This window comes from Cynocephalus volans, chromosome 10 (assembly GCF_027409185.1).
Source record: "Cynocephalus volans isolate mCynVol1 chromosome 10, mCynVol1.pri, whole genome shotgun sequence".
NCBI lineage: Eukaryota > Metazoa > Chordata > Mammalia > Dermoptera > Cynocephalidae > Cynocephalus > Cynocephalus volans.
The window spans coordinates 1,579,393-1,607,390 of record NC_084469.1 but is presented as its reverse complement, the minus strand read 5'-3'; the positions used below and the strand labels follow the sequence as shown (position 1 = coordinate 1,607,390).

The 27,998-nt window shown below is 41.7% G+C and overlaps 1 protein-coding gene across 4 annotated transcripts; it reads right to left on the bottom strand.

Annotated features, from left to right (window-relative positions):
• Positions 1-216: 216 nt before the first annotated feature.
• Positions 217-27,998, bottom strand: EZH1 (enhancer of zeste 1 polycomb repressive complex 2 subunit). 4 transcript variants are annotated; one of them, XM_063109359.1, is made up of 21 exons: positions 27,952-27,998; positions 20,034-20,102; positions 19,391-19,518; positions 19,137-19,265; positions 18,060-18,179; positions 16,225-16,345; positions 15,024-15,200; positions 13,934-14,036; positions 13,290-13,453; positions 12,813-12,904; positions 10,354-10,534; positions 9,912-10,108; positions 8,414-8,505; positions 7,430-7,470; positions 6,821-6,946; positions 5,295-5,473; positions 4,491-4,586; positions 3,992-4,073; positions 3,423-3,503; positions 2,942-3,026; positions 217-2,660 (listed from the first exon to the last, which is right to left on the bottom strand). In XM_063109359.1, exons 3-21 carry the CDS (start codon positions 19,505-19,507, stop codon positions 2,600-2,602), a joined length of 2,244 nt encoding a protein of 747 aa, XP_062965429.1. In that variant the 5' UTR covers positions 19,508-19,518; positions 20,034-20,102; positions 27,952-27,998; the 3' UTR covers positions 217-2,599. The 4 variants fall into 4 exon arrangements, with proteins under 4 accessions (XP_062965429.1, XP_062965428.1, XP_062965430.1 ...); XM_063109358.1 differs by having other exon boundaries at positions 20,034-20,124; positions 27,952-27,983; XM_063109360.1 differs by lacking the exon at positions 27,952-27,998 and adding an exon at positions 26,288-26,306.

Below are 27,998 nucleotides of genomic sequence, written 5' to 3'. Positions count from 1 at the left end.
AGGAATTTCTAAGGGAGCTGTCAGAATCCTTGTATCACCTGCCAGGACCTGACTGGCTCTTGCCAAACCCATCCCCCCCCCCCCCCCCGCCTGCTGCCACCTCCCATCTTCAAATCTCAGTGGAAAAGTGGGGGGGTGCTTTAGCATAACCTGCACCTGTACCACCATCCCTCGATCCTTCCAGCCCCAAAGCACATAGTACACAATTTGCCAAAATGGATTCTAACACTTTATTCAGAAAAGAGGTCACAAGCCACGGGACTTTAAAGTGCGTGAAATTCACTGGCAATAAAGCCGCAGGTATACCAGCCTCCCCCCAGTTCCCACCGCCATGTTCCATCCATCATTACGTGTGGGGGTGAGGGGTTGAGACCCGTCATTAAAGGAGAGGGACAGCAGGGACAAAGAATGGAAACGCTGGAGGGACAGGAGTATCAGTGGTCTAAAATTGGGGAAGGAAGTATTGACCACAGTGATTCTGCTCACTGAGGGAAGGGTGGGGTCAGTCTAGCCTCTCAAAGACTGGAAAAAATTTTGTTTTTCTCCTATTCCTCATGGCTAGCCCCTGATATTTCAGAGAGACCTAACTCCATCTGTCTCTGGTTCCCCTATAATTTATGAGTAATTCAGAGTACACAGTCCAGGTTGAGTCTATCCCCAATCTACCTAATGAATACAAACCACAGCAGATGTTTTAGAACCATGGTGGGGCTGGCCCAATCAGGTGGGAAGAGGCTTCTGTCAGGAGCTGGCTGGGTATGTGCTGGGTGCAGGTGCATGTGTGCCCGCCAGTGTGCTGAGAGTAAGCGAGTGTGTGTGTGAGTCCCACACAAATCCCTAAGAGGCAGCCTGGCTAGAGGGAATCCCACTTCTTCCTTCATAGGACAACCAGTGGGGTGGAAGGGAGAGGTCGGAATAGACCAGGGGAAGAGAGGCTCTGATTCCCCAGAACGAAGGAAGAAGCCTGCTCCATATTCTAATACTCCCTAGGCAAGTCTGCCTGCACAAGTCCTCTCAGCCCCATACAGTGCTCTTTGCTCCCTGGCAGCTAAGCACACTAGCCACGGACACAGGCAGCTCTTGCTGGCCCCATTCTCAGTAAATTCTTCTGTGGCAAACCAGTTCCTCCTCCCTCCTTCAGGAAATGAGACAGAACTGGAGGAGAACCTTCTACGTCCAACCCCCTTCCTTCACCTTTCCTCAGGAGTAGGATTTGGGCAGGGACCCCAGACCTCAGCTCAAGCTCCACCGCAATCTACAGACCTTCTAAAAGAAATAAAGTGCTTTGCTCTGTATGAATCCCAGAAAGAATGGCACCACAGACTGGGATAGGTGGTCTTTCTGCTTCTTCTCAATACCTCAAATACCCTCTGCCAGTCTGCACGTCTGATGCCATCCTAAATATGTGCAATTTAGCCCCTCACCCACCACCAAACACATATTGCTAACTTATCCTTTCCAAACAGCAGGTGCTACAGACAGAAAAGTAAATCACACCAACAACCTTTCCCCTCTCCAGTCCAGACACATCTACCCTGAAGAGATGAACAACACTAGCCCCTTGGGCCTAGCCTCTACAAGGAATGGAAGGCCTGAAAACAATTACAAATCTAGCAAACCAGAGCACTCATACCCAACCAGGCACAGCCCCCAATGCTTCTTCAGTAGCAATATAATGCCTGCCTGCAGTCGCTAAGCCAGAACTTTGTTTTTTTGTGTGTATGTGTGCTGGCTGCTATGGGGATCTGAACCCTTGACCTTGGTGTTATCAGGCTGCGTTCTAACCAACTGAGCTAACCAGCCAGCCCAGCTAAGCCAGAACTTTGGAAGAAGCTGGGGCACTGGCATCTGCTCCCAGGAATCTGATCACACTTATTCGTCTATTTCGAGTTGTACAGAGAAGGCTTTCTCAAAGCCTCTAGGCCTAAGCTTAGCAGTTTAACTCCTGTCATCAGGCTGATTCTCCCTCTCTGTCCATGGAAGGATGGCACTTAGCTTTCCTTCCCCCAGCCTTGAATACCTGTACTTAGAACCCAGACTCTCTCAGCTTGAGCACTGCCATGAGGAAAGAGGTAGTAAGACGACCAATCTACCTCTGAATTCAGTCTGTGCTGCCTGCAAGCCTACCTCCCAGCTAGGGACCAAACTTCATTAGCCTGTCCTCTCTAGGTCTTAGGACCACAAAGATACACCTGACACCCAATTACATTAGGACCCTTGACTGGCAAAGCTAAAATTCCAGGATGACGCTTGCTGGGAACTGCCTTCAGTTGATTCCTGAGACCCATGGCCTGGGGGACTTGCAAGAAATCAAGCATAAGTCATACACCCCAGCCTGTGCTCTCTTCCTCTGAGGCCTGAGATGAAGTCTCCCATTTCTGCAGCTCTCTGTCCTGGGACACCAAGCCCTAACTGCTGCTGTCTCCCCTCTCATGGAGTTTTGTGCCCATTGGACACAGCTGAGGCCTCACTACAGAGGGAATAGGTGGGGGTTCTCGGTGTGGGAGACACAGGTGCAGGAAACTTGAGCAGCAGTGGTGTGTGCATGAAAGCCAAGACAGTGCCGCTACCATAAGCGCTGGCATGTGGCCTAAGAGGGCTAAAGGACATCGGTCTCCCTCTCGATCCCCACGTACTTGAGGGCATCAGCTTGGCTGTACCTGTCCCAGGGCAGGGAGGAGAAACCAGGTTACTCTCAAGGCTTTTGTGTAAAGATGGAATCCCCTTCTCACTTCACTTCCCCTCCCAGTCCCTAACAGCCATTTACAGTGTTCCCACTTCTGAGGCAATGCACCAGAGATCAGAAAAATGATCCAGTGGTGACCACTGGGAAATCCTCTCCTTCATCCGTATGACCCACCTTAAGCCCCCAAATCAATTCCAATAGCTACTGCCTCTGCTTCTAGGACCACATCCCAAGGACCATTACTGGCTGCCTCACCTGTAGTCAAAGAAGAGTTCTTCGCCAGCTTGAATTGCCCTCTTGGCAAAGATGCCAATCCGATGATCTCCATTCACCATGACCACTGCAAATAGGATGAACCCAAGGCTAGGTTCGTACTCAACTCCAAGTCAACAATTACTACGATTCTGGGCTGACTTTCTCCAAATTCCCAGTGAAAATATAAATCAAATGGACTTAAAAAGTAGTCAATGAAGGTAGTTGCCTCTATGCTTTTAGATCTGTTATTCTGGTTAGTGATATTGGGGAAGAATTATTTTTAAATCATGTTTGTGGGAAAGTGTTTACAATGTATGCAGTGAAAAAAGTAGATTATAAAACTGAGAAACAGAGGCCTAAAATGATACCAGACATTAATCATGACTATCTTTGGACAAAAAATAACTCAGCTATGAAAAAAATTGAACAATGGGTAGAAATCATAGTAAAGGAAGCACCCACCTCCCAGGTGGGAACTCACCTTTGGCATAACAGTTGGGATTCACTGAATGGTTTGCAAATCGAATTTTGTTTCCTTTCCGGGTAGCATCCACTACAAAATCTGTATAAAGTAAATCAAGGAAGACCATGAGTGCATCAGGGCAACGCCACAGCTTTTTTAGCCTGAATTTAAAATCAACTAAACAGTAAGAGAAACAATTTAGTCCAATGGGAATTTTCTCTCAAAGAGAAGTGTACTAACAGGAGCTGGGGAAAGCGTGCAGTCTAAGAACGTGGCCTTGTGTGGGAGCACTCCTGTTGGGTCTCCCCCTTTGTCTGAATTATGGATCTCTTCTTCCCATCTAGTGGGTAGGAAGATTTCTGAGGTGTAAGTGCTTAGTTCTTCTATAAAAAACATAAACCAGAAATGGAGGCTTTCTCAAAGCAAGTGAACTGTGGCCTGTGGGGTCTCTGAGTTCGATTTTGCCACCTTATTGTATGCTTGTGTGGAAAGATTCAGAGATGATTTGAACTTGGACTACAGCAAGGGCAATTTAGTAGGAAGACCTGCACAAGACCACCTCAGGATGAGAGAAAGAGATTCCATACCGTTGTTGAGGTTGAAGAGGAAGCTGGACATGTATTTGTCATAGACCTTCCCTCGTCGATCAGCTTCATCCTGAGAGATGAGCTAGAGGGACAGACAAGGAATAAACAAGTGGTATCAGGTTGCCTGCTCAGGGCATGGTACCCTGCCCCTACAAAGGGCTGGGAGGCGGCAGTGTCATTTGAGTACTTATTGAGCATAATGATGAAAATCATAAGAGAGAGGGCTCAGGTTATGTGGTTCTAATTCCCACCCAGGCTGACCAGTATCAAGGCTGAATGGAGCTTCTTCCCAGTCTCTTATGAGGCTTGGCTTGTCAAAGAGTTGAAGAACGGTAGTTTGTTTCAGGATTGAAAACAGTTCTGTGGGATCCCCCGAGAGGCCACATGAGAACTCAGCTGAGTTATTTAGAGATTAATTCACAGAAGCCTGGCCCACAGAAAATCAGTTTCTCATCAGCATCTCCCCAGAAAGAATGTGGGCCAAACCTATAGCACTCACCTCACCACAATATTCAGAAATGAACTCATTCTTCTGCACAGACTCCTTAATGAAGGTGCCCCATCCGGCCACATCTGAGGGGGCCAGCAGCAGGTGCTGGGGAAGAGAGAGACAAACCTCAGATGATAGGGCATGTGGGAGTGTGGGGGTGTGTGTGCTGTATGTGCATGTGTGTGTTGGTAGGCAGGGTGGAAAGCACTAGCAACTGTTAAGAGGATCTGAAAGCAGAAAAAGATCTAAGCCATTTTATTCTGGTGACAGCAAAAACAAAAAAGGAAGGTAGTAGAAGGAAACAGGACACCTCTTCCTCTGTCCCCGGGGACCTCCTAGACCTGAATCTATGGAAATTCACTGCTATGAGGTAAAAATAGACAACATCAATGGCACGTTCACCTCTCTCCTCCTTTCGGTCTGGCCAGTTCAAGGGGCCACTTTACTAACCCCTCACTGGGATGGAAAACTTTATTAATTCAGTAAGTGTGTGTCTTTTAGGATTTACCAAGAGCTTTCACATACAAATCCTCTAAGGAACCAGTGGAAAGAGGATGCTTGGGACTATTCCTTCTTTCCCACTCCATTATCTGGCAGGGAGTCCTTGGAAAAAGTCTTACCTAGGGCCGGCCCGTGGCTCACTCAGGAGAGTGCGGTGCTGATAACACCAAGGCCATGGGTTTGGACCCTACATAGGGAAGACCAGTTTGCTCACTGGCTGAGCGTGGTGCTGACAACACCAAGCCAAGGGTTGAGATCCCCTTACCGGTCATCTTTAAAAAAAAAAAAAAGGAAAGGAAGAAAAAGTCTCACCTTCTTGAGGCCACGCTGGATGCTGCAGTTTTTACAGGAAACCACCTTGCAGTCCCAGTGCTCTGAGGCTCCACAGGTGAGACATAGGTCAGGGTCACACTCTCGTACTGCCAGATAGCAAGGACACTGCTTGGTATTACACTGGGTCTTACAGCGACAGCCCGGGAAACGATTTTGACCTGGGTGGGAAGACAGGTAAGGTTAAGAAGAGAAACACAGCCTAGATGGTTAGCTCAATTGGTTAGAGTGTGGTGCTGATAACACCAAGGTCCAGGGTTTGATCCCTGTACTGACAAGCTGCCCCCCAAAATCCAAACAAAACCAAACAAAAAAAAAAAAAAGAAGAGAAGCAGGCTAATACTGGGGCTCAGGTATGACTCAAGGTATGGCAGAGAAGTCAGTGTTACATGTTCAAGGATTTTGGCAAAACAGGAGAGAAGCTTCCCTCTGTATAATCATATACTCAAGTTTTTTTGAGAGAAAATGAGGGCCTCCTAACATTCATGTCTGCGAGTCAAAAACGCAGGTGTGAAAATTGATATGTGTGCCCTAGAGATTCCCCAACAATACTCTTCTTCCCCCCTGTTGGTGGAATTTGGAAGGGAGGTGGAGAGTGCTCCAGAGAAAATGAAATCAGTGTTTTTCACTGGTAAATCCTCACCATCAAAACAAGTATCATTTTGAGAACAGAATGCATCCGTTCTACACCACTCTCCTCCACCCACTGCCCTCCCCAGCACAAGCATATCTCTGCTGTGGCTAAGATTGATATCTGCTATGGGTTAGGAGGTATTTACAGCACAACTGCCTGGGCATGATGTTCTGCAAGTTCTGGGGGCTGCCATTAAACTGCTCAGCCTTAGGGCTGGCCCGTGGCTCACTGGCTGAGCATGTTGCTGACAACACCAAGTCAAGGGTTAAGATCCCCTCACTGGTCATCCTTAAAAAATAAATAAATAAATAAATAAATAAATAAATAAATAAATAAATAAATAAATAAATAAACTGCTCACCCTTGAGAGGGAAAGGGTATGGTGAGATAAGAAGTTAGAGAAGCACTTCTAGCCTCTGCTGACATCCAGGCCCCCATCTCCTACCTGATATCAACACTCCAGCTACTAAATGAAAATAGACACACACAGAACTATAACCTAAAAAAAGGTGAATCAAAAAATTCCCCCTACCCCAAATCAAAAATATTTTAAAACAACATCCAGAAAAGGGAGACTGTGACTGTACCTTAAGGAAAAAAATTCTGTTTCTTAATTCTCCCCTGGAAAACAAAGTTGGGAAAGCACCTGATTTCTGTATAATTGCTGCTTTTAGAATCATGAACCTAACAGTTTTTCAAAAATGACTTTTCCAGATCTTAAGCACCTTGTTTCATGTGTAAAATGCCTAAAACACAGCAAACAGAATATCAGAAGGCCCCAGAAACAGCAAAGGGCATAGGAAAGGAGAGGAACTGGGGGCACACTGAGGCCAACTGTTCCGGTAGATTCTATAGGAAAACGTAGCACTCTTACAGTCTGGGTTGCACTGGCAGAATTTCTCACAGAAATTCTGAGTCATGATGCAGGGGCAGGTGCTGTCACAGGGGCGGTCTGGGTGGTCGCAGGGCTGGTAGTTGTACACTTGTGTGGATGAGTTATCTAGGAGAGAGAACAACAGGACACTGCTGTGACCATGCTCCGTAGCTGCACTCCATCTCAAGAGTCCAATCACCCTTATTCAAAGGAGGCTTATTCTAACCATCACCTTGGACACACATTTGGCACCTGAAGTGAGAAGGCAGCAGAGACGACTGTTGTTCAAAAGCTCCAATAGGGTGGTTTGTTTTGTGGGGCGAGAGTGGAGATGGTCTAGGACAACAGGGAAGCTATTCTAAACATTGCATAATGGAATGGAACCTGGTAAATGGCACGCTAGGAAAGTCAGAGATGACAAGGCCCATAACTCTACCTCTTAAGAGGTCTTGGCTGCAGTGAGAAGCTGAGCTCTTCTCAGCTGCTGCAGGGAAATCTGCAAGCTGTGGTGGCAGCACAGGGTCAACCAGTGCAGCTGCAGGTGGGGCAGGTAACAGCCAGGGTGAGGTCTTAAACTAAACTGCTGAAGAGCACCCCAGGGGAACTTACCTTTCTTTAGTTGAATTTTCCTGCAGTGTGCAGCCCACAACCTGAAAAAGAAAGAAGGGAAGGGTCTGGGTTATAGCCCCAGGGAGCTGTGCAGATGCAGTTAATGACAATGCGACCTGCTCCGAGGGGCTGTGGTTTGATAATCGGGGAGTATTCTCCCCAAATCCCTCCGAAGGAGGCCCTTACTCTGGTACATGGAAGCTCCAGTCCATCCTAAATTCAGCTGGCCTATGCTGCAGGTTTTAAACTTAAACATAACCCCCTCCCAAACAAACAAACAAACATAAAAGAAAAAGAGGAACAAAACAAAGCCCAACCTTATATGTCTATTATAATGCCACTGGTTCTCTCTCTCTCCCCCCTCTTCTGTGGAGGTGGAGATGTAGGGGAATTTCAAGATGGGGAGCGGGGAGACCTTCCAGGAATCTTCTCTGAGGGAAGGTACTGAAAGAGAGGAGCCACAGGGACTTCCTTCTGTATCTAGAACTGGTGTCAGCTCCTCCCTTTGATAGGTGATAGTCATTAGGAAACTGAGCCAGGCAGTGCTGAATTCTTTAGAAAACTTCCAACCCTAAGTAAAGGCTAACTAGAGAGAGTGTTATTATAAACCTTAGAAAAACAACACAAGTGACAAACAAAGACAGGAATAAATTCTGGTCAGAGTTGAGAAATGGGTAAGGTGGTAATTAACCACACTATGCCCTTGGGGTGGAACTGTGAAGCCAGCTCCTATTCTACTGGTGAGGAGTTTAAATGGAAAACACCCCAGACAGTTATCTCATGGTGGGGGCAGAGGAAGAACTAGTCTAGGGCACAGACCCTCAGGGAGCACTGAGGATACTGGCCCTCAGCTGTGTGATGCCAAAGTGATGAGCTCACACAGCCTGGTGCAGTGGCTAAGGAGGGAGGCAGACGGGAAGTCCAAGGGGAAGTCAGAGCCCAGAGGACAGCCTGGCTGTAGAAAATCTTTTGTCCAACCCTTGCCTGTGCTTTCTTTTCTTCTTTTGTGATGGGTTCATGAGCTCATCTGTTGGCAGCTTCAGGATAAGTGATTCCTTGACGGCAAACTGGAAGACCTGGAAGAAAAACCCAATAAGGCCTGTCACTCCTTCTCAAGCTAGGTGGTCAGGTAAGTGGCCCAGCCAGGTCCTGGGCTTGGGAGGGTTCTGGAGAACTCACAGGCAACTGACAGAGCATCTCTCCAGTAAGGGAGAAACAGTGTCATTGGGATATTGGGTCACTGGCTTTAAAGTTAATTCCTAATCATTTATCCTGACTCAGGAAGGGAGAAATACTGAGCACAGTACCACTTCCCTGGTCAGCAGCTCTCATCTGCTGCTCTTTCTACCAAGTGTGCTGATTCTTACCAACGGTACCTGCCTCTTTTTAGGCAGGGCAACTTTGTGTACCCTGAGTAGCTGAGAGTAAGGTATGAGGTAAAGAGTTCCACTGGGCTAAGCACTAGCTCCCTCTGTTGGTATAAAGATGTCAGAGCCTTGACTACTTCAGCCAGACAGCATTTCAGGAAGTCTGGCTCACCTTCAAAGTGTTTCTTCCCTTATAGCACTTGTTTTTAGCTTTTTCTTTTTCTTGTCAGCTATTGGCCCTTTTGAGAATCTGTGAAAATTATAAACCTTCTCAGGAAAATACATACAAGAATTTTTTTTGCATACAATTCCATAGACCTTTAGCTTAAGAACCTGTGTCCCAGGGAAATAAGTCTGAGCTCCAAAATGGAAGCAAACGGCACTTTAACTCATGGTGATATTAACTGTTCTAAGTAAAGGAAGCATGATGAGGAGGCCACAGAGACTCTTGAAGATGTTAGGGAGCCATGTGAGCATGGCTCAAGTGCTGGGGTTCCTTTCTTACTGGACAGATTGACCCTGACATCTGACTTCACATCCCTGTCTCAGCCTGTCTTCTCACTGCAGTCTTCTCCTGCCTCCACAGCACCAGTGGTTGCTATCAAGCTGAGCTTCTAGAGATGGTATGAGTTAGAAGGGCAACAACCAGGCCCAGCTATTGGAGGTGGTAATTAGAAAATCTAGTGATAGACAATTTGGAGAATAAAGCAACTGAGGAGGCTCATGCAGGGAGGAGCAGCTGTTGCAGCAGGAGTATCCTAGCTAGGAAGATCTGTGGAAAGACCTGGGAGTCCCTTCTAGGAAAAGGGTAAGAAATTTAGAAAGAAAAGCAGGAATCAAAAAAAGAAGCTAAAAAAGTATAGGACCACCCAGAAGAATTAAATAGTGGCTAGAGACAAGTAAAGAGAGCAGATCCCCATGCATTATTAGGCCTGGCATTTGCAGAAGGGCCCATGTTTGGGGAACCCACTTTATGGTCCAGAAACACTGGCTCATCAGGGACTGAACTTAAGACAACTTTTCTCCAGACATACAGCCTTACAAGATGGCAAAAGGACAGGCACAGCAATAGATGAAAGGAGGACCCAAGTTCATCTGTCACTGTCAGACGGTACCTGCTTGCACGTCTTAGTCCCCAGAAGCCTGGCAATTGAACAGAAGTTGTTGAAGTAGGTGCCATGGAAAACTCGGAAAAGAGATTCTTCAGCCCCAGTCCATTCCACAGGCTCTGAGGGAGCTTCCACTACACAAAGCTGAGGTGGGGCTGGACTGGCCTTCTGTTTTGTGGGAGTCTGACAGCGAGAGTTAGCCTCTAAGAGAAGAGGAAATGAGAGAAACAGAAGGTGGAATGCAATTGTCATTTGTCATAAACTCAGAAATAATTCATTCTACTTTAAAAGGCAGAATAGTTAAGAATGAAAATATTCTCCACCTCCACTGTTTACAGGTGAACTTGTGGAAAGAATGAACAATTTCTAAAATGTTTACCCTAGTGATCCTGGTCTTACCAAAATCCTTGCATGGAAAGAAAAGATCTTCATTTTCTGTTCACTGTACCTGAAGAACTGGAGGCCCAGTCATTGCCTGTGTCCCTGTCACTGTCCCCTTCTTTAGTCTCAGCCATAGCAGAGGCTGAAGTGTTGGAGCAGGAAGCGCTGACCACATGGTGCCTTCTCCGGCGACGACCGGAGCACTTGGAGCGGGGGTTGTGGAGCATGGCATACTCCTTTGCTCCTTCCTGCAGTGGACACATTGCAGACAGGAAACAGGAACAGGCCAGAGTCACAAATCTTCACCTTCCTCAACATCTGTGCTTAAGTGCTATCACACTCTTTTTTTCTCTGTGCCATATAAAAAATATGACCATATAGCAATGAAGTAGGTGTCTAACAAACATTCTAAAACTTACGAACTTCATATTTTTTTTGGTGGCTGGCCAGTATGTGGATCTGAACCCATGACCTTGGTGTTATAAGGCTGTGCTCTAACCAACTGAGCTAACTTGACAGCCCCATGCTTTTTTTCAAACCAAATAACTATCACTCAGCTTGATCATCAATATGCTTCTCATCAGATTTGATTCCCAAAGACTTCTAGCTGTTTCTGAAAACTAAATCTGCTTGTAAAGGATAAAGGTTTCTCATCACCAAGGATATTCAGAATAATATATTGTCGGGCCTAAAGGACATTCTAAAAGAGAAGTTTTGAAATTAATCGAATCTGATATTCTGTGCCTATGCTACAATGTGAAGTACCCACCATCACTTGCAAAGTATTCTTACCCAAAACGTCTAACACAAATAAAAATCAACCCTCCAGAGCTAATTACTAGGTTATGGGAAATAGGGGACAGAGGAACAGGTTAAATGACAGCATGAGAAAACGATAGACAAATTCAGAATATGGATCATCCTACAAGACAACAAGCTTGGAACTTAAAAAAAAAAAAAAGTGGTAGAATTATTTGAGATTAAAAGAGAGTAAAAAGACATAATAACCAAATATGATTCCTGACTGGATTATCCTGGTCTAAAAAAAAGCAAAAACCAATAATAGCTATTCTTGGTCAGCTGAAAAAACTAAATATAGAATGGATAGTAGATGATATTATGAAATGCTTCTTAATTTTCTTAGGTGTAATTACGTGGTTATGAAAAAGAATGTTTTTATTTTTAGGAGATGCATGCTGAAACATTTAACAAATAAGCATCGCAATATCTGCAATTTAAAGCAAATATGGAAAAAAGTGCTATCAAATCCAGGAAGACAGTATCTTTCAACTTCTCTACATGACTGAAAATGTTCTTGGTAAAAAGTTGGGGGAATACCAGCCAGCCATCGAAAAGAAAAAAAAGTCTGGGGAAAATAGTCCAGCACTATATTTGAATATGTATTCATATCTAAAAAGCAATAAAAAACCCCACCTGCACACACACACACACATATCTTGGGCATCAACAGCATCTCTGTAATACTTGTGTAATGTACCAGGGTGACTACTGTGTGAAGAACAATGCCCTTTGGGGTTATATAAATGCTGGCATGTTGACATAACATGGTGTAATAAAAAAAAAGCATGGAAGAATTTAAAAAGCATGGACTGTGGAGTTAGACCATGGCTTGAATTTCATCATTATCATACCACTGACTTATTAACAAACTTTGGGCAAAATATATAACTTCTATATGTCATTGTAAGGATGAAATTAAGATAATGTATGTTAAGAGCTTAGCACAGTACTTGGCATACAGGAAGGAGTCAATACATGTTAGGGAAAAAATAAATCAAATAAAGTCTATTTATTCTATCTATTCTTTTGCTATTATCATATGGCCCATTTTCTAGATGTGTACCAATACTACTCTGAATCATCTTTCCCTCTATTATCCCGCTAAAGATGGTTCCAAAAGCACTTGGCTATATAATCTAATTTTACAAGGTATTTTACTCTTTACCTAATCTCATCTACTGTGTAGAAAGCCAAACTCTTTGTCAAGTCCAATATACTGACTCCCCGCAGGTATGCAAAACAATTTATGCTGTCATATAAGGTCTACCCATCAGGGAAGAGTCCATCTGGTTGATCACAGTAAGACACCAGTACCTCCATGTGTTAGTCCTTCCATAGTTACGTGCATTTAAAGGAAGACAGCGAAAAAAAAAAAAAAAAAAAAAAAAAAAAAAAAAAAAAAGTAGTACAACACACAATACGCATACACAATTTGCTCCAATTCTAACAACACAGTTTCAGGCTCTAAAATCTAAGCAGATGATATTTAGAGCAGGAAAGCCTTTAATGCTCTTCAAATCTCACTCCATCAGACTAAGTTCACAGTCCTCCTGTCTCTGGGGAGCTCCTTAAGGGCAGAAGTCTTTTTTTATTTCTGCTTTATAACCCTCAGAGTGCTATGTACCGGCTCACTTGGCTTGTGTTCCCAGGGGCAGAAAGCCCAAGGACCACTTCCTGCTCAATTTTCGACAAAATTAACAATGCCATAACAGTTTAAGAACGTACCAGCAAAAGGAAGCAGTCCGTGCCACATGGTTCTGGTTCAATCTTGATTTCTTTATTCTTGCGTTTATATACATTAGGAGTGGCATGAAAAGCTAGAAAAACAAAAATTGCCCTGTTTCCAATGGACCATCCACTTGACAGGATGGGGAGAAACAAAACTGAGTTAGGGAGCTAATGTATGAGTTAGAATTCAACATAAAGAGCTACCATCAAGGAAATTTAGTCATTTCTGACATCAACACAATCCTTTCAAAGCTAGGAGGTACTGAGGGACAATTATATCGCTGGTTAGTCTGTCCCTATCACACAAAGCACATTGCACTATAACTGAACAAGTGAAAATAGAACTGGCTCTTTGTAAAACTATCATCAGATCAGAAGCCAGAAATTCTATGTGATAAACTACAACAAAGAGAAGGAAATGGTGGCAGGGGACGGAAAAGAAGAGAGCATTTCAAACAGAGTAGCCCCACTCACGGTGAAGGAAGCAGTCGTATTTAAAGCAGCGCCGGCAAAAAAGTGTGTGGAAGGAGTGCAGAGATTGCTCCCGCTGCACAGACTTGGCATTGGGGCCATCGATATTGGGTGTGCACTGAGGGGGAAGTGCATTGGGGTCTGACATCTCCGTCAGCTCTCGATACCTATTTAAGAAAAGAGAGATAAGAGTTCCACCAAGGGAATGTCTTTACTGTGAAAATACAGATTGGGAATTGACAGTCACCAAGGTACAGTCTGCCAAGAGAGGGTGGGTGTTTTTTATGGGTCTCATTGATGAGGGAATGGTGTATAACTAAATGGGTACACCATTATAATTACGTTGGGATGCACATCCGTCTGAAAGTAAGAGGGGTTGGGGGGAGATTTGGTAAATATGGTGCTGGAGTAACTCCCCAGAAAAATGGCAGAGTAAAAGTTCTCTGTTTAGACTTACTCAAAAGCCAGCAGATGATATCCCATCATATGGCCAGGGGCATTTAGAGTGAGCAAGAAATAATGAGAAGTGCAGGGAAATCAGAACGTGCTTACCATAAACAAGGCTTTTCATTAACCAAAAAACAGGCTTGAATAAAAGTTTAGTTCCAGCACTCTCTGTGTGGCCTGAGTGGGAGAGCTTCCCCTACCTCTCCTTCATGTCATCTGGGACACCATTCTCAGGGAACATTGAGGCAATCGCACTGAAGATCATGTCATTTGGGAACTGTTTCTTGGAACTCTTTTTGTTGCCTGAATTGGAAATGACAAAAAGCTCCTGAGTGCTATTATCAGGGCATGCAAACAAAGCTGTCTGACCTTTTTTTTCCCTTTGTCACAGCATTTTGATCACTGATTGAAGATACATAAAGATCAGTGCTACCTGGGCTTATCTCATATAGGCTACCAGTAGAAAAGTCAGAGTCATCTACATATTAACAACAAATCCACAGTCCCAATTAAAATGTGGAGGTGAAAAGATAAGTTTTCACGGAGAGATCTGAATATAGAAGAATCCTGTCATAATGTTGCTGCTGAAGAACAAGACTGAGACCATAACTATTTTATAATAAGAGAGAGAAAATATGTCTCTGGACATATAATTTTTTTTTTTTTTTTTTTTTTTTTGCGGCTGGTTGGTACAGAGATCCAAATCCTTGACCTTCATATAGTGTAATTAAATAACGCATACTGTAATTAAACAATTAAATATTAATGACATGGGAAAGTGCCCACAATAAAAGAGTAAATAAAGAGATGTAAAATTTTATATATACATAAAATTGGCATGATCCTAATTTCACTTAACATACATAAACATGTTGATTTATATATATACATTTTTTAAGTCTAGAAGGAAATATGAGGGTACTTCAAAAAGTTTGTTGAAAATCAGAATTAAGATAATATGAATCTTGCCATGAACTTTTTGAAGTACCTTTGTATTAAAGATAGGTAGCAGGATTATAGGGTAATTTTATTTTCTTCTTTATAACTTTCTGTGTTTTCCAAACACATTTGTTTTACAATTAGAAATGAACAACTATTCTATAAGTTCTTCTGCTCTCTTCTTCAGCTAGGTGACAGCTATCTTAGGCTATCAGCTAATGATTATGTTTTCCTTTAAATGGACCAAAGAGAAGCACCAACAGCCTTTAATAAGCAATAAACCTCTCTAGTTTTTACTTCTTCCCTATTGCTGTCACTTGCAAAATGGAATAAGGAAACAGTGCTATGTACCCTCAATAGCATGTCGTTTTCTCTTTCTTGTTACTGGCAGATCTTCTTTGCTGTCATCCTGCTTTCCATCCGAGGCGTCATTGTGCCCTTCCTCCTCCTCATCTGAGTATTGATTCAGGGCATCAACCAACTCCAAGAAAACAGCATCACTAATCAGGACAGATCCAGGGATCATCTCTGAAACATGAGGATTAAAAGGATGAGCAATGATTGTTTCATGCTCCGTTAGTCCTCCTAGGGAGGTTTTCTTATATTTATTCCTGAGGCCCAGATAGGTAACGGATGTACATTTTTATAAGGACAATCAGGGAAGTACAATCATTTGCTTGGTTCTCCAACTGCAATAGTTCAGCTGGCTAGAATAGGAAATTCAGTCACAGGTTTTACTCCTACTGCAGTAGTTCACTTCCTCAGTCACAGGTCAACTCTGTATTTATGGTTCAAAATATCACAAAAGTGCACGAATAATCACAAGTATGACAGTTAAAGAATAATAAAATAGAAATTCACTTGGTTTTGCTGCTGCTGGGTTGTTAGTGACTGCTCTAAATCAAAAGACAGCATTTTTTCCTAAAATCATACTTTATGGGGCTCTACTACAACTTAGAAGAATGTCTTTGAACACAAGGGGGCGCTGTGGATAAATAATGTGTTTCAACAGCATCACAACAGCACCCACAATTGTCAAAGGCGCGGGTGGGGCTATTGGTTTGCAAATCTGTGGGGAATATTTCCTCCTCTTCCCACTTCTTACATACCGACAGCCTATTCTAGAATTACAGCTAAGTCCAAATGATTTGCTTTAAGGAAATTCAGAATATTAAAATCAACTTCTGGGAGATCCAGGGGACATCTGGATCAAGGAAGTATGACAGAGGTTATGCTCATTACCACTCGCAGAGAAAGGGAAATGAACAAAATGGCCTTTGATGAGCTTGTAGAAAACTCCTAAGATTAAAGTTATTTTACAACGAACTTTCTCCCCAGCCACTGATTACTGATCCTTTATGTCCCAACTCCTTTTACAATTTAACTGGGGTATGTTTAATATAAAACTTTTAACTCCTAGCCGTCCAACGACATTGAAATGTTCTTCAGTTCGTACCTCATGGGGCAGGAGACAAAGGCAAGATGATGATATACCAAAGAAGAGGCACTATTCTAACAAAGTTTTCTCCCAAAGAGCCCAGCACACCACTACCTTCTTCACCATGGACTTTCCCATCATAGTTATTGATCAGCTCCTCAATGAATGTCTCATCTTCTTCTTTTACCTCATCTCCCATGTAGGGAATATTGTACAAAACTGTCTCATCTTCCACCTGAAATCAAACCAGATGTAATTCATTCCATGAAGCCACTATTCATCTCCTCTTTCTTTCTTTCTTTCTTTTTTTTTAAAGATGACCGGTAAAGGGGATCTGAACCCTTGACTTGGTGTTGTCAGCACCACGCTCTCCCAAGTGAGCCAACCGGCCATCCCTATATAGGGATCTGAACCCTTGGCCTTGGTGTTATCAGCACCACACTCTAGCAAGTGAGCCACGGGCTGGCCTCTCCTCTTTCTTTTTTTAATGGAACCTTTGCTGAGTTTTGTTTTTTTCTTGAGTCTCCTTAAAATGCCTTTGGTCACAGAGTTCCCTGCATTTTAAAGACTGACCCTTTTGCTTTGCCAACAAAAACCTCACATGGAAGGGACAATTCTACTCTTTTTTTTTCTTTTTTTTGGCAGCTGGCCGGTACAGGGACCCGAACCCATGACCTTGGTGTTATAAGGCTGTGCTCTCCATGACCTTGGTGTTATAAGGATGTGCTCTAACTAACTGAGCTAACCAGCTCCCCCTCTTAGGTTCTTGCTGAACATTTCTCCCCCTCTTAGGGAAAAAAAGTCAGTTTAGCTGATATTAACTACTAAATATTTAGCTTCATACTAACAATGATATCTCAACCAACACCTAGAATGTGACAGCACATTTATTTTTCATAAGCTTCCATCTATTATCTCATTTTACCCACTAAACATTTTTGTGAAATAAGTATGAATATCACTCAAACAACACTGTAAAAAGTCTTCAATTCTAATTGTTTTCATAAGTAGAGAGAAAGATAAATGAAAAGGAAGGCCTCCAAAAGTATGATCTGCAATATAACTAGAAAAGAAACTGGGAAACCATAAAATTTGGGGGCTTTCTATAAAACAGATTAAGTCTCTCCAATAATGAAAAATTATGGATTAGGATCCACATACCAGCCAGCTGCCAAAAAAAAAATTATGATTACAACTCATGCCAATTACATTCAATGGGAGCCTAAAGTCAATCAAGAATAGGCTATGGATATTTTATGTCAATAAATGATACTGAAGATTGCGGGGGGGGGGGGGGGGCGGTGCTCAGCAGAGAACACAGTCATTCTTAAATCCCCAAGTAAAATTACTCTGAAGTTTTGTTCTAAGAAATGATTCTTTCTGTAAATCTACATCCTATTCGAATCAGCAGTATTGCTTCTGTCACCAGGTAGATGATAAGCAATAGCAGTATTTAGGGATGACTGATTATCAGAACCACAAACAATGTTAGTAGGAGTCAGCCTAAGACCCAGATGAAAGGATTGTGTTTCTATGTGCATGTCTGTTATCCCAGTTGCTTTCACAGCATCTTGCCTTGAGAGGATGCAGAAAGGATTGCTCCATCAGCAAGGAGCTGACAACCTGCTTAAGCTTTGAGTGGCTGATTTAGACTGCATTTAACTGCACGTAATATTACAAAATTAGGCCAAGGTAGTAAGAGAAAATTGAAGTCTTGCCCAATCTTACTGATTCAAAAAAGAACCAGCACCATTCAAAAGTACACTTCAGACAGCCCAAAATATTGAGAAGTTAGAAAAACTTGCAACACAGATAGTTTTAGAATAAGTAAATCACCATAAAGTTCTGCCCTGTATGTCCAAGCTCTGTTAAGTATTCTGAGGAGCTCTGGAATATCAATATAGGATAATCACAGTTTAAAAAACCACCACAGCGCTTTCAATACATACCATGAAGTTCTGCTGCAGAGGGGACCAGGAATACATGATGGGAACCAATGCAACTGTGTTCAAAGACCTCATCAACATATGTTGGCTTGCAAATCCTGGGAAAATGCTGTCTATGGTACACTGAAATATAAGCAATGGCATGGAAAGGGAAAGGCAAGCACACAACCCAAGAGAGAACTGTGGTTTCCTTCCAAAATGATCCCAGTAGCTTTCTAATTCTTACAAATTAGTAAGCTGAAGGTTTCGTAACATCAGCTCCTAAGAGGAACTCCTAGGCTGTAAACCTGTGGAAAGCTGGAAATGTCTCTTATTCACCTTTGTATCCTCTACAGAGTCCAGCATAGTGTCTCCCATACTCAACTGGTTTTTATTTCAATCTAAAACTGTTGGCCTTCTTGGAGTATACACAACAGCAAAGGGCCTCTGCATGTACCTAGGAGATGAGGATGAAGATGAGGAAGTTTCCTGAAGACCTATACTTTAAGACAAAGGACATCACTTAGCTGCACAGGTGATGGGGACAGTACAGGAGAAAGCAAAGTTTGATATAAATTATAGTTATATTCTGGGAATATAACTTTGGTAAAGGAATATAGCTTTGAGAAAGATAATTGCCCTCAATACACTATCTGCTTTTTATATTTTAAAAATGTTATTGACAGTTCAAAAAATATATTTTCTCTTTAAGAAACTAGAATGTTCTTTTTACGTTTAAAATAAGTGATGTCCCTTTGATCAATATACTCCTGTCCGTTACCCAGGGCACTCCATTCCCAATGTCAAAGTATTTGAAAAACCAAACAAGACACAGAAAAGGTTTGGACATAGAGTTCAGGAAAGTAAACAATGTCTTACTTTCCTATGAAAAACTTACAATTATACTCATTAACTGAGGAAAACAGGTGAAAAGGTTGTTCCTTAAGCTACAGATACACTATACTAATTATTCAAAGTCGACTACAATAGCTGTATCCGTTATCCTTACTTATTTATTTTCTAGAAAGTCACAAATACAAAAAAAAAAAAAAACTCTTCAAGCCTGAGAGAGGAAGGCTGAACTTAGAAACCCAGAAGTACCTTTTTGAGAAAAAGATGTCCACTCACAGGCTTCATGGACTGAACAGGTTGGACACGAAGCTTCTTCCATTCTTCATTGAGGATCTGTGTTTTTTCTTGAACCTTTGCAAAATTTGCCACATATAGAGCCTAGAAAAGCCAAGGAAATGATTTTTAAGATTTCAAAACAAGAGTTACAAAAAAAAATTCCAACCCCTCCACATTGAATCAATATACTGAAATACATAACATTTCACTTTGGAATTATTTTTTACCTTTGCGCCCATATTTGCCTGAAGCCGCTTAAGTTGTCGAAGTCGCATATATTCAGATTTCACTTTTCTTTTCCAATAAGTGATACATTTGGAGGTTGGGGAATTTGGTATGTCCATTTTGCTGAAATCTAAGAGAGACACAAAGGAGAGAGAGCATTTTATTGCCTGAAAATGAAGCACTCCTCAAATTCAAATACACATGCTCAAATGTGCTTTCGTTCCCATTAAATTTCTTCAAAAAACATAAAGCAGCAATTCCTGCTTAGCCTCTGTCTTGTGGTACCTCATTTTTTAAATTTAGCACTCAAGCAGTTCTCTCACAGATATTAGGAATTTGAATTACTTAGAAATATGGAAGCCTAGTTACTACTTTGAGTAAGAGAAATGTTCAGCAAGAACCAAGTTCATATCCAAGAACTTCATGGAAGATCCACTCATAGTACAAAACCATACCTGCCAAATTGTCCAAATCTACTACATGCCTAGCAATAAAAATAGGATATGGACAACAGCATTATCTCAACTCCAAGTGAGCAGCAAGACATATGGAAATAGATAACACTGCAAATCACTTTTTTTTTTTTGTATTTGAATTAAGTTTCAAAGTTTTAAAGTAGTATTGATTGTAATACATTTTACCTACTTCATAGAATGCGAGGAGAAGTGTTGGGTTTTATGATGTGCTTCTGTTCTTCAGAGGAATGGCAAGACACTAAGGCAAAAGAAGTGTTCAGCTTTTCAAAAGAGAACAAACAGTGGTCTTAAGTCAGAAAAGCATATTTAGACCCTGATACCCTTAGTAGGATGCTCCCCTAGAACTAGGAAAGCTTCAAGGTCTCTGTTACTACTATTTTACATGTAGGTCGGGTTTCAACAATACCTGGTGCCATTTGGAAAGAGGACTTTATTTTATTAAATTCTATCCTTCCAATCACGTGTGCAAATATATCCTCACAATTACCAAGTTCATAATGGTTTTCTGATCCAATTTCTAGGCTTGGCCAGAGGCCCATCAATTATTTTAGAGAAAGAACAAATATTAAATTCACATAAAAATTCAACAGAATCTACAAGATGACGCTTTTACTCTATATTAATTACTTAGGCTTCAAATTAGTTCTATTCATTTCACCTAACACTTTAAATTTCTAAAAACATTATAAGGAGCTATGAAGACCCAAAATTTGAAATAGAAGCTAATGTTTCAGACCTTGTTTTCAAAAATTTCCTACAAAATACTTTTTTTCTTTTGGAGTAGAACAGCATATTTATTCTAAAGAAACATTTTTAAATTACCTGTTTGGGCCCATAAAAAATTATCAGCACAGACAAGAAAGAAAACAGCAAAATTTAACCCACCACCACAAATCACAATCAGATCATGATTATAATATCTCATGCATATGAATTTTAAGAGTATACTGAATGTTTCATTTGAAGAACTAAGTGAAGCCATCTAATGCTATGTTAAATTTAGAGGATAAATAAAGGATGGAAGAAATAACAAAGAAGCAGGCAGATTCTTTGTGTTTACTGCTAATTCAATCAAGTTATTCAAGCTCTTAAAAAATAGAATTGCCCTGAGTTAAATATTATCTCTTTGGGTAAGAGAATGAAACAACAACAACAAAATCCAAGAATTTGAATCCCAAAGTGCTAAGATTCTGGGTTAAAAAAAAAAAAAAAATTAAGCAGACTTGAATTTCTTTCCTCCAAATTGCATGATCTCTCTTCCTCCTACATCTTTTATGTTATTTATTTATTTATTCATTCATTTTTTAAAGATGACTGGTAAGGGGATCTTAAACCTTGACTTGGTGTCGTCAGTAGCACACTCTCCCAAGTGAGCCAACCAGCCATCCCTATACAGGGATCTAAACCCTTGGCCTCAGCGCTATCAGCACCACACTCTCCCAAGTGATCCACGGGCCAGCCCACTCCTACATCTTTTAAATACCTCTCACCCTTACATGGGATGGGGCCAAAAGAGGAATGGTTTTTGAATGATAAAACTATTTAAGAGCATACACCATACTCACATGTAATATTAAGTGGTTACTCATACAATTTCTGTCCCAAACAAGCTTAATAATAGTCTCCTCCAGTAAATAAAGAAATGGTTTGAATCAAGGACAAAACTTCCTCCCTCAAAAACCTTAGGCTACCCTTACTGAGACCCAAATGACACAAATGTTATATATTACAATTCAATGAGACATCACAACCTCCTTTAAAAATTGGTTTTGGGACCGAGCCCGTGGCGCACTCAGGAGAGTGCAGCGCTGGGAGCGCGGTAGTGACGCTGCCGCCGCGGGTTCGGATCCTATATAGGAATGGTTGGTACACTCACTGGCTGAGTGCTGGTCACGAAAAAGACAAAAAAAAAAAAAAAAATTGGTTTTGAACTGCAGTCCCTCTCCTTTTGGAACTCATTCCGCTTTTTGAAATAGTAAGTTTACAGCAGGTTGTTCCATCCATTTAAAATTAATCAAGTAATGGAAAAGAACATATTCAATCCACAGCTGCTGTTGTGTGTGTGTGCGTGCGCGTGCGTGCGCATGTGTGCATGTGTGGGTGTAGATTTCTTAAAGGAGATGGCCACAGAAAAATATCAATATTTTTATTAAAGAAAGGAGTTATAATTGAAATGTGATCTTCTACAGTCTGTCAAGAGAGATGACAGTAAATACATTACAATAATCCAACAATTAATGGTATCATTTGTAATTTTACTCAAGTGTTTTATTTGGCCAGAGAAATACACATATAAACACGAAAACGCCATTGAGTTTTAACCAATCACAATGGAAAATAAACCACACTTCCTCCTTTTACAACTAAAGTGATATTTGAATCTCATGTGTCCATGAGCCAATATCTATTTTACTTGGCTTTTTAATGGCTCTTCAATGTCTCTAAAAGTTTATTTGGCGGTTGGTCAGTCCCCACAGAGTATATGAGGAAGATGAGACATACTGTTTGGAACAGATAGATATGATTAAAATAAATGCCTGAAACACAGCCATAGGATAGGTTCTCATAGCAGCTGGAACCTAACCAACAACTATCATATCAAAGGTTTTAAAAAACAAACAAACAAAAAACACAGCATTCACTAGAACAGGTTTGGAGAAATGGGTTTATTCATCCCAGGCAGAGGGAGTGACACAAAAAAACCACTTTACATTTCTACTAGATCTATACTTTAGTTACTTACACATGCAAAACAGCACTTATATTTCAGTTAAGTACTTAGCTAGTATCTACAAGCCTTTCATTAATTTTATTTCTACATTAAAGATAAACTCCAAAAGTTGTTTTGGTCAAGAAGTTTTAAAATAGAACTTTACAGGCAGGCCAGTTAGCTCAGTTGGTTAGAGCATGGTGCTGATATGATAACACCAGGGTCCAGGGTTCAATCCCTGTACTGGCCAGCCACCAAAAACCAAAAGAAACAAATAAAAAAATAAGTAAACCTTTATTTAAGTAACTCTTATGTAACTCCTATAACTCAATAATAAGATAAAGAGCCCAACAGAAAGTAGGCAAAAATTTGAACAGATACTTTACCAAATAAGATATAGGAATGACAAATAAGCACACAAAAAGATACTCAGTCATTAGTCAGTAGGGAAATGCAAATTAAAAATCAAAATGAGATACTACTACACACCCACTAGAATGGCTAAAATCAAAAACATTGATAATACCAATTGTTGGTGAAGATATGGAGCAAATGGAATCCTCATACATTGCTGGTGGGAATGCAAAATCGAACAGCCACTTTAGAAAACAGTTTGCCAGGATTTTTTTTTTTTATAAGGTTAAATATATATTTACCATATAACCTGGCACTCAATTACTAATTATTTATCCAACAGAAATGAAAACATATGTTCCCGCATTGACCCATACACAAATGTTCATGGCAGCTTTACAACAGCCTAAAAGTGGAAATCACACAAATATCAATGGATTGGCTAATGGATCCAAAATGTGGTATATAAATACAATGCGGGCTGGCCCGTTAGCTCAGTTGGTTAGAGTGCAGCTTACAACACCAAAATCATGGGTTTGGATGCCTGTACTGGCCAGCCACCAAAAACAAAAAACAATGGAATACTACTCAATAATAAAAAGGGATGAACAGTTCCTACACATGCACAATACATCTCAAAAGCATTATGCTAAGCGAGGAAAATCTGGCACAAAACACTCCAAACTGTATAATTCCACTTACAAGATGTTCTACTAGATTAATTTCAGAAAGGGCAAAACTAGTGACAAAAGCACATCAGTGGTTGACAGGCACTGGGGTGGAAAAGGGATTAAATGGAAAGAGCATGAAGGAACTTTCTCAGGGTGACAAAATGTTCTATATTTTTGTTGTGGTGATAGTTACACGACTGTATACTTTTTATGAAAACTCACTGAACTCTACATAAAATGGGTGAATTTACTGTATGTAAATTTTTACCTCCATAAAGCTGATTAAAGAAAAAACAAGTCTTAGGGGCCGGCCCGTGGCTCACTAAGGAGCATGCGGTGCTGATAACAGGCTCACTTGGGAGAGCGTGGTGCTGATGACACCAAGTCAAGGGTTAAGATCCCCTTACCGGTCATCTTTTTAGAAAAAAAAAAAGAAGTCTTTAATAAAATAAGTGAGCTAACCGGCCATCCCTATATAGGGATCCGAACCCATGGCCTTGGTGTTACCAGTACCACACACTCCCAAGTGAGCCACCAGCCAGCCCTAGAAAAAATAAGTCTTGAATAGATCAACCCAGTATTTTCTAGAGACTTTTACTATTAAACATCTGTAGGCAATTCTACTTTTTTTTTTTCTTTTTTTAATTCTTGAGTGACTTTGGAATGAATAATAGAAAAATCAATAGTGGTTCATTAACGTAATGGATGTTACGTATATACGCTCATATGAGAGGTCTTCAAAAAGTTCATGGAAGGGGCTGGACAGATAGCTCAGTAGGTTAGAGCATGGTGTTGTAACACCAAGGTCAAGGGTTTGGATCCCCATACTGGCCAGCCACCAAAAAAAAAAAAAAAAAAAAAGTTCATGGAAAGATTTGTATTATCTTTTAATTCCATTTTTTCCATGTACTTTGTGAAGTACCCTTGTATAAGATGTTATTACAGGGAAAACTGGATGTGGGGTTTATGAGAACATCCTGTTCTAGCTTTTCAATTTTTTTGTAAATCTGAAACTGTTCTGGAAAATAAAGATTATTTTTTAAAAAGAATCATTGGAAATAAGAACTACCTTATTTACAGGTCACATTTCTACAGAAAAAGAAATCTACAAAAACTTGGAAATCTTTCCCCACAAAACTGGATCTCCATTTGCTTTAAAGGCTAAAACTAGAATGCAGTCTTTCATTAGTTGGAAATGGGAAAACATTAAAATTGTATGGCTGTAAAACATTTAAGGAACAATGTTCTTAAACTCAGAGAGATTGAAATCAGAATACAAAAGTTCCAAACCATGAAATTCTTTCTTCTATATAAAGGCGCTTCTTTGCAGAAATAGCTTCTTTGTCAAGTTCAATGTCTTTACTACTTTCTTTTTAATAATATTTTATTAACCAGCAGGCTCATTAAGGCTTTGGAGACAGATGACACTATAGATTTAAAATTTTTCCACCTTATTCTTTCCTTTTCAATTCATCGTGGAGGTGACACATGAAGGGTAGGAGTGAACCTACCCCTGCAAAGAGCTCTAGTAATACAATTGAGTCATTCTGGTGATCACCAATTTCATCAACACTGTGGTTAAAGTCAATTCTGTGGCTAGGTACACAGCCTGATAGATCTCTCAATTAGGATCTGTTAAGCACACCTTTGATTTATACCCTCCCACTTCTCCAAGGGATTTACATTTGTTATTAATTCGAGCTTCTGGGCACTATATACACAGAAAGAACCTTACTAATAGGTGTGACCCTGAATTCTGACTTAAAATAAAATTATAAGATTAATATTTTCTAGTGTTGCTTCATTAGAAGAATCAGGTCATGTGTGCTGGAGGCAATGGTGACAAAAATCAAGACAGGATTAGTTTTATGAGACCCAAAGGAAAATGCTGGCTCTTAGGATGTACGATGCTGATTGAGAAGGGTTAAAGCAATCTCCTAACAGGCCCGAGCTCTACCTTGGACGGTTCTGTACTACGTCAGCACAAAGCTTATTATTCAGTGACTGTTCATCATCAATAAAAACAAGACTTTTTAGTCTATTTTGAATCAAATTATTAGGGTGAGTCAAGGAACACAACACACCAGAGGAACTAAACTCCAACTACCCATCAAGTAACTCTTGACTTTAGGGTTCAGAGCACTGAAGTCCCAACTGATGATCCACTAATAGACTAACGAGACAGGAAGAAACCCAATACACAGTGTGGACAAAACAAAAACAAAAAAACTGCGGACTTTCCAGAATGGAGGTATTTCCTAATAAAAGTTTTTCTTTTTTTAATCCTCCCCTTCAATCCCAACCTATCTGGTATAATTATCTTCACCCTCTCCACGTTTTTTCTCTTTAGTTTAACTATCCTATGTAGAAATGCAATGAGTTTTTAGTGTTGCTACCTCAAACTTTTTCTGGGAAGTTGCTAGTGAACAAACTAAAAGTAGAGAACAAAGTGGAAACTTTTAAAACTTAATCCAAAGCCAGAAAAAGATATACTTAACGAAATGAATTGTTACAAGTTTCATATAAGGCGTAAATCAAGGGCAGGAACTGTTACCTATAGGACTAAGGAAGCCATGTTTCAGATCCCCAGAATTAAATAGATAAAATTAATATTTTAAATCGTTTTTTAAAAGGCATAAGAACTCAAAGTCAAGTATGAGAGAAACAAGTCTGACTACATTTTCTCACCTCTTCCTTTTTCACAAAAGTCTTCTTGGGAGTAATACTTCATTTTTTAATTCCAGGCTCCTTATTTTAGTGGTCTCAAAGGGTACTAATGTAACCACCATAATGACGAAATCATTACACTTCAGGGAGTTTTAAAGCTGTGCCTTAGCATCGAGTTCCGTGAACGGCTTACACGTACTCTGCCAGGTAGTGGCAGAACTAGGATCCAGATCTCCTGACTCCCAGTCCCAGAAATCTTCCCACTATTTATTTATTCCACAAATATGTACTGAGCACTTACTACATGCCAGGCACTGTTTTAGGTGCTTCGAGTATATTAGTGAATAAAACAGACACATACCCCTGCCCCTGGGAGAAGTGATTCACACTGTCTGTGATAGACACACTAAACATAACCTTTGACAATAATAGCATCGTTACATTTTTATAGACGGTCCTTTCTTCTACCGCTTCTCTGTATGTTTTAAGTACTTATCTCCTAACACTCTCTCTCCTGTGAAAGTAAGTGAACTCTTTTATCAGTGCCACACTTGGGGGTTCCAAGCCTTAAAATAGACAAGCTCTCACAGAAATCTCTGATAGTTAGCACCTTTCTCAGGCTGGAAACTTCATACAACACCGGTTCCTAAATTTAAAAGCACTGGGGGGGGGGGGGGCGGGGGTAGGTCTATTCAAAGGCGTCAGCGCAGCAAATGTGGAGAAAGAGATCCACATTTTCTGTTTGTTTTTTTGGCGGCTGGCCGGTATGGGGGAGACCCACATTTTCAACGGCATCCTTGCACACACCCAATTGTTCATCTACCTCGGTTCTTTTCCCTTATAGTCCCCCGCCAAGGTCAACCTTGCGCTACTCCATTTACAATCCCATCAAAGCCCACCATCAATATTCCACGAGCAGCACTAGCTTCCTTCCGCATCCCTTCCCTCCCTGTCCCCCAAACAATTTCTCAGTAGTCACTTTTTACCGAAATAAAAGTTTGTCCTACGTTCCCTAACAGGCATGTCCCAAATATAACACCTTGCCTTTGCTTCGCCAGACCAAGTGTGGAGGTAAAGAAGCCTCTTCCTCAGGGCCAGGAATGCGCTGAGGTGAGCGAGGCGCCCACTCTGCACTTGCACGACCCTGAGAGTCAGTGCCCCTTACACTTTGTGCCTTAGGAGCCTCACTCACCTCGTCCTAGACCCGACCCTGTTTTCACTGCCACTCCTTCCTCAACATCCCCAAAGTCACCGCAAGCTCAGCCTCGGTCTCTGGCTCTCCCCGTGCACAGCCCCAGGGCCCCGGGAGTCCACCTCGCTCAGGGCCCTCGCAGGTGCTACCGCCCACCCGCTCCCTCTGGGCTGGGGCTCCCGCCCACCGGCCCAGCCCGTCCTCCAACGGGATTCCCTGTCCCGCGGCCCGCCCCCGCCGCACCTCCTCCCAGAGACACCGCCCTCCCAGCCTCAGACGCGGTCCGCTCCCGGGCTCTCTCGCCCCGTCGCCCCCGTCCCCCCAGCCCTCCAAGCCGGGAGGTGCGCCCCACAACCGCCGGCCAGGCAGGCAGTGTGTGCCTCAGCTTCCTCCCAAATCCCTGATCCCTTCGCCTCTCCCTCCCTCAGGCCCCGGGCGGCAACGTGCCGAGGCCGGGCCCCAATACCCGGCCGGGGATTGTTTACTCACTCACCCTCCATCCCGAGCGTCAGGGACCTGCCGCTAGGACGCCTGCGCGCC

Bases quoted from the DNA above. Each gene is read 5' to 3' on its own strand.
- EZH1 (XM_063109359.1), bottom strand. From the start codon at position 19,507: ATGGACATACCAAATTCCCCAACCTCCAAATGTATCACTTATTGGAAA. The intron at 8,506-9,911 runs GTACCGTCTGAC...TTTTTCTTCCAG, and splicing joins GGACTAAGACGTGCAAGCAG to GTCTTCCAGTTTGCCGTCAA. The intron at 3,504-3,991 runs GTATGGAATCTC...TACTTTATACAG, and splicing joins CCTCTTCAACCTCAACAACG to ATTTTGTAGTGGATGCTACC.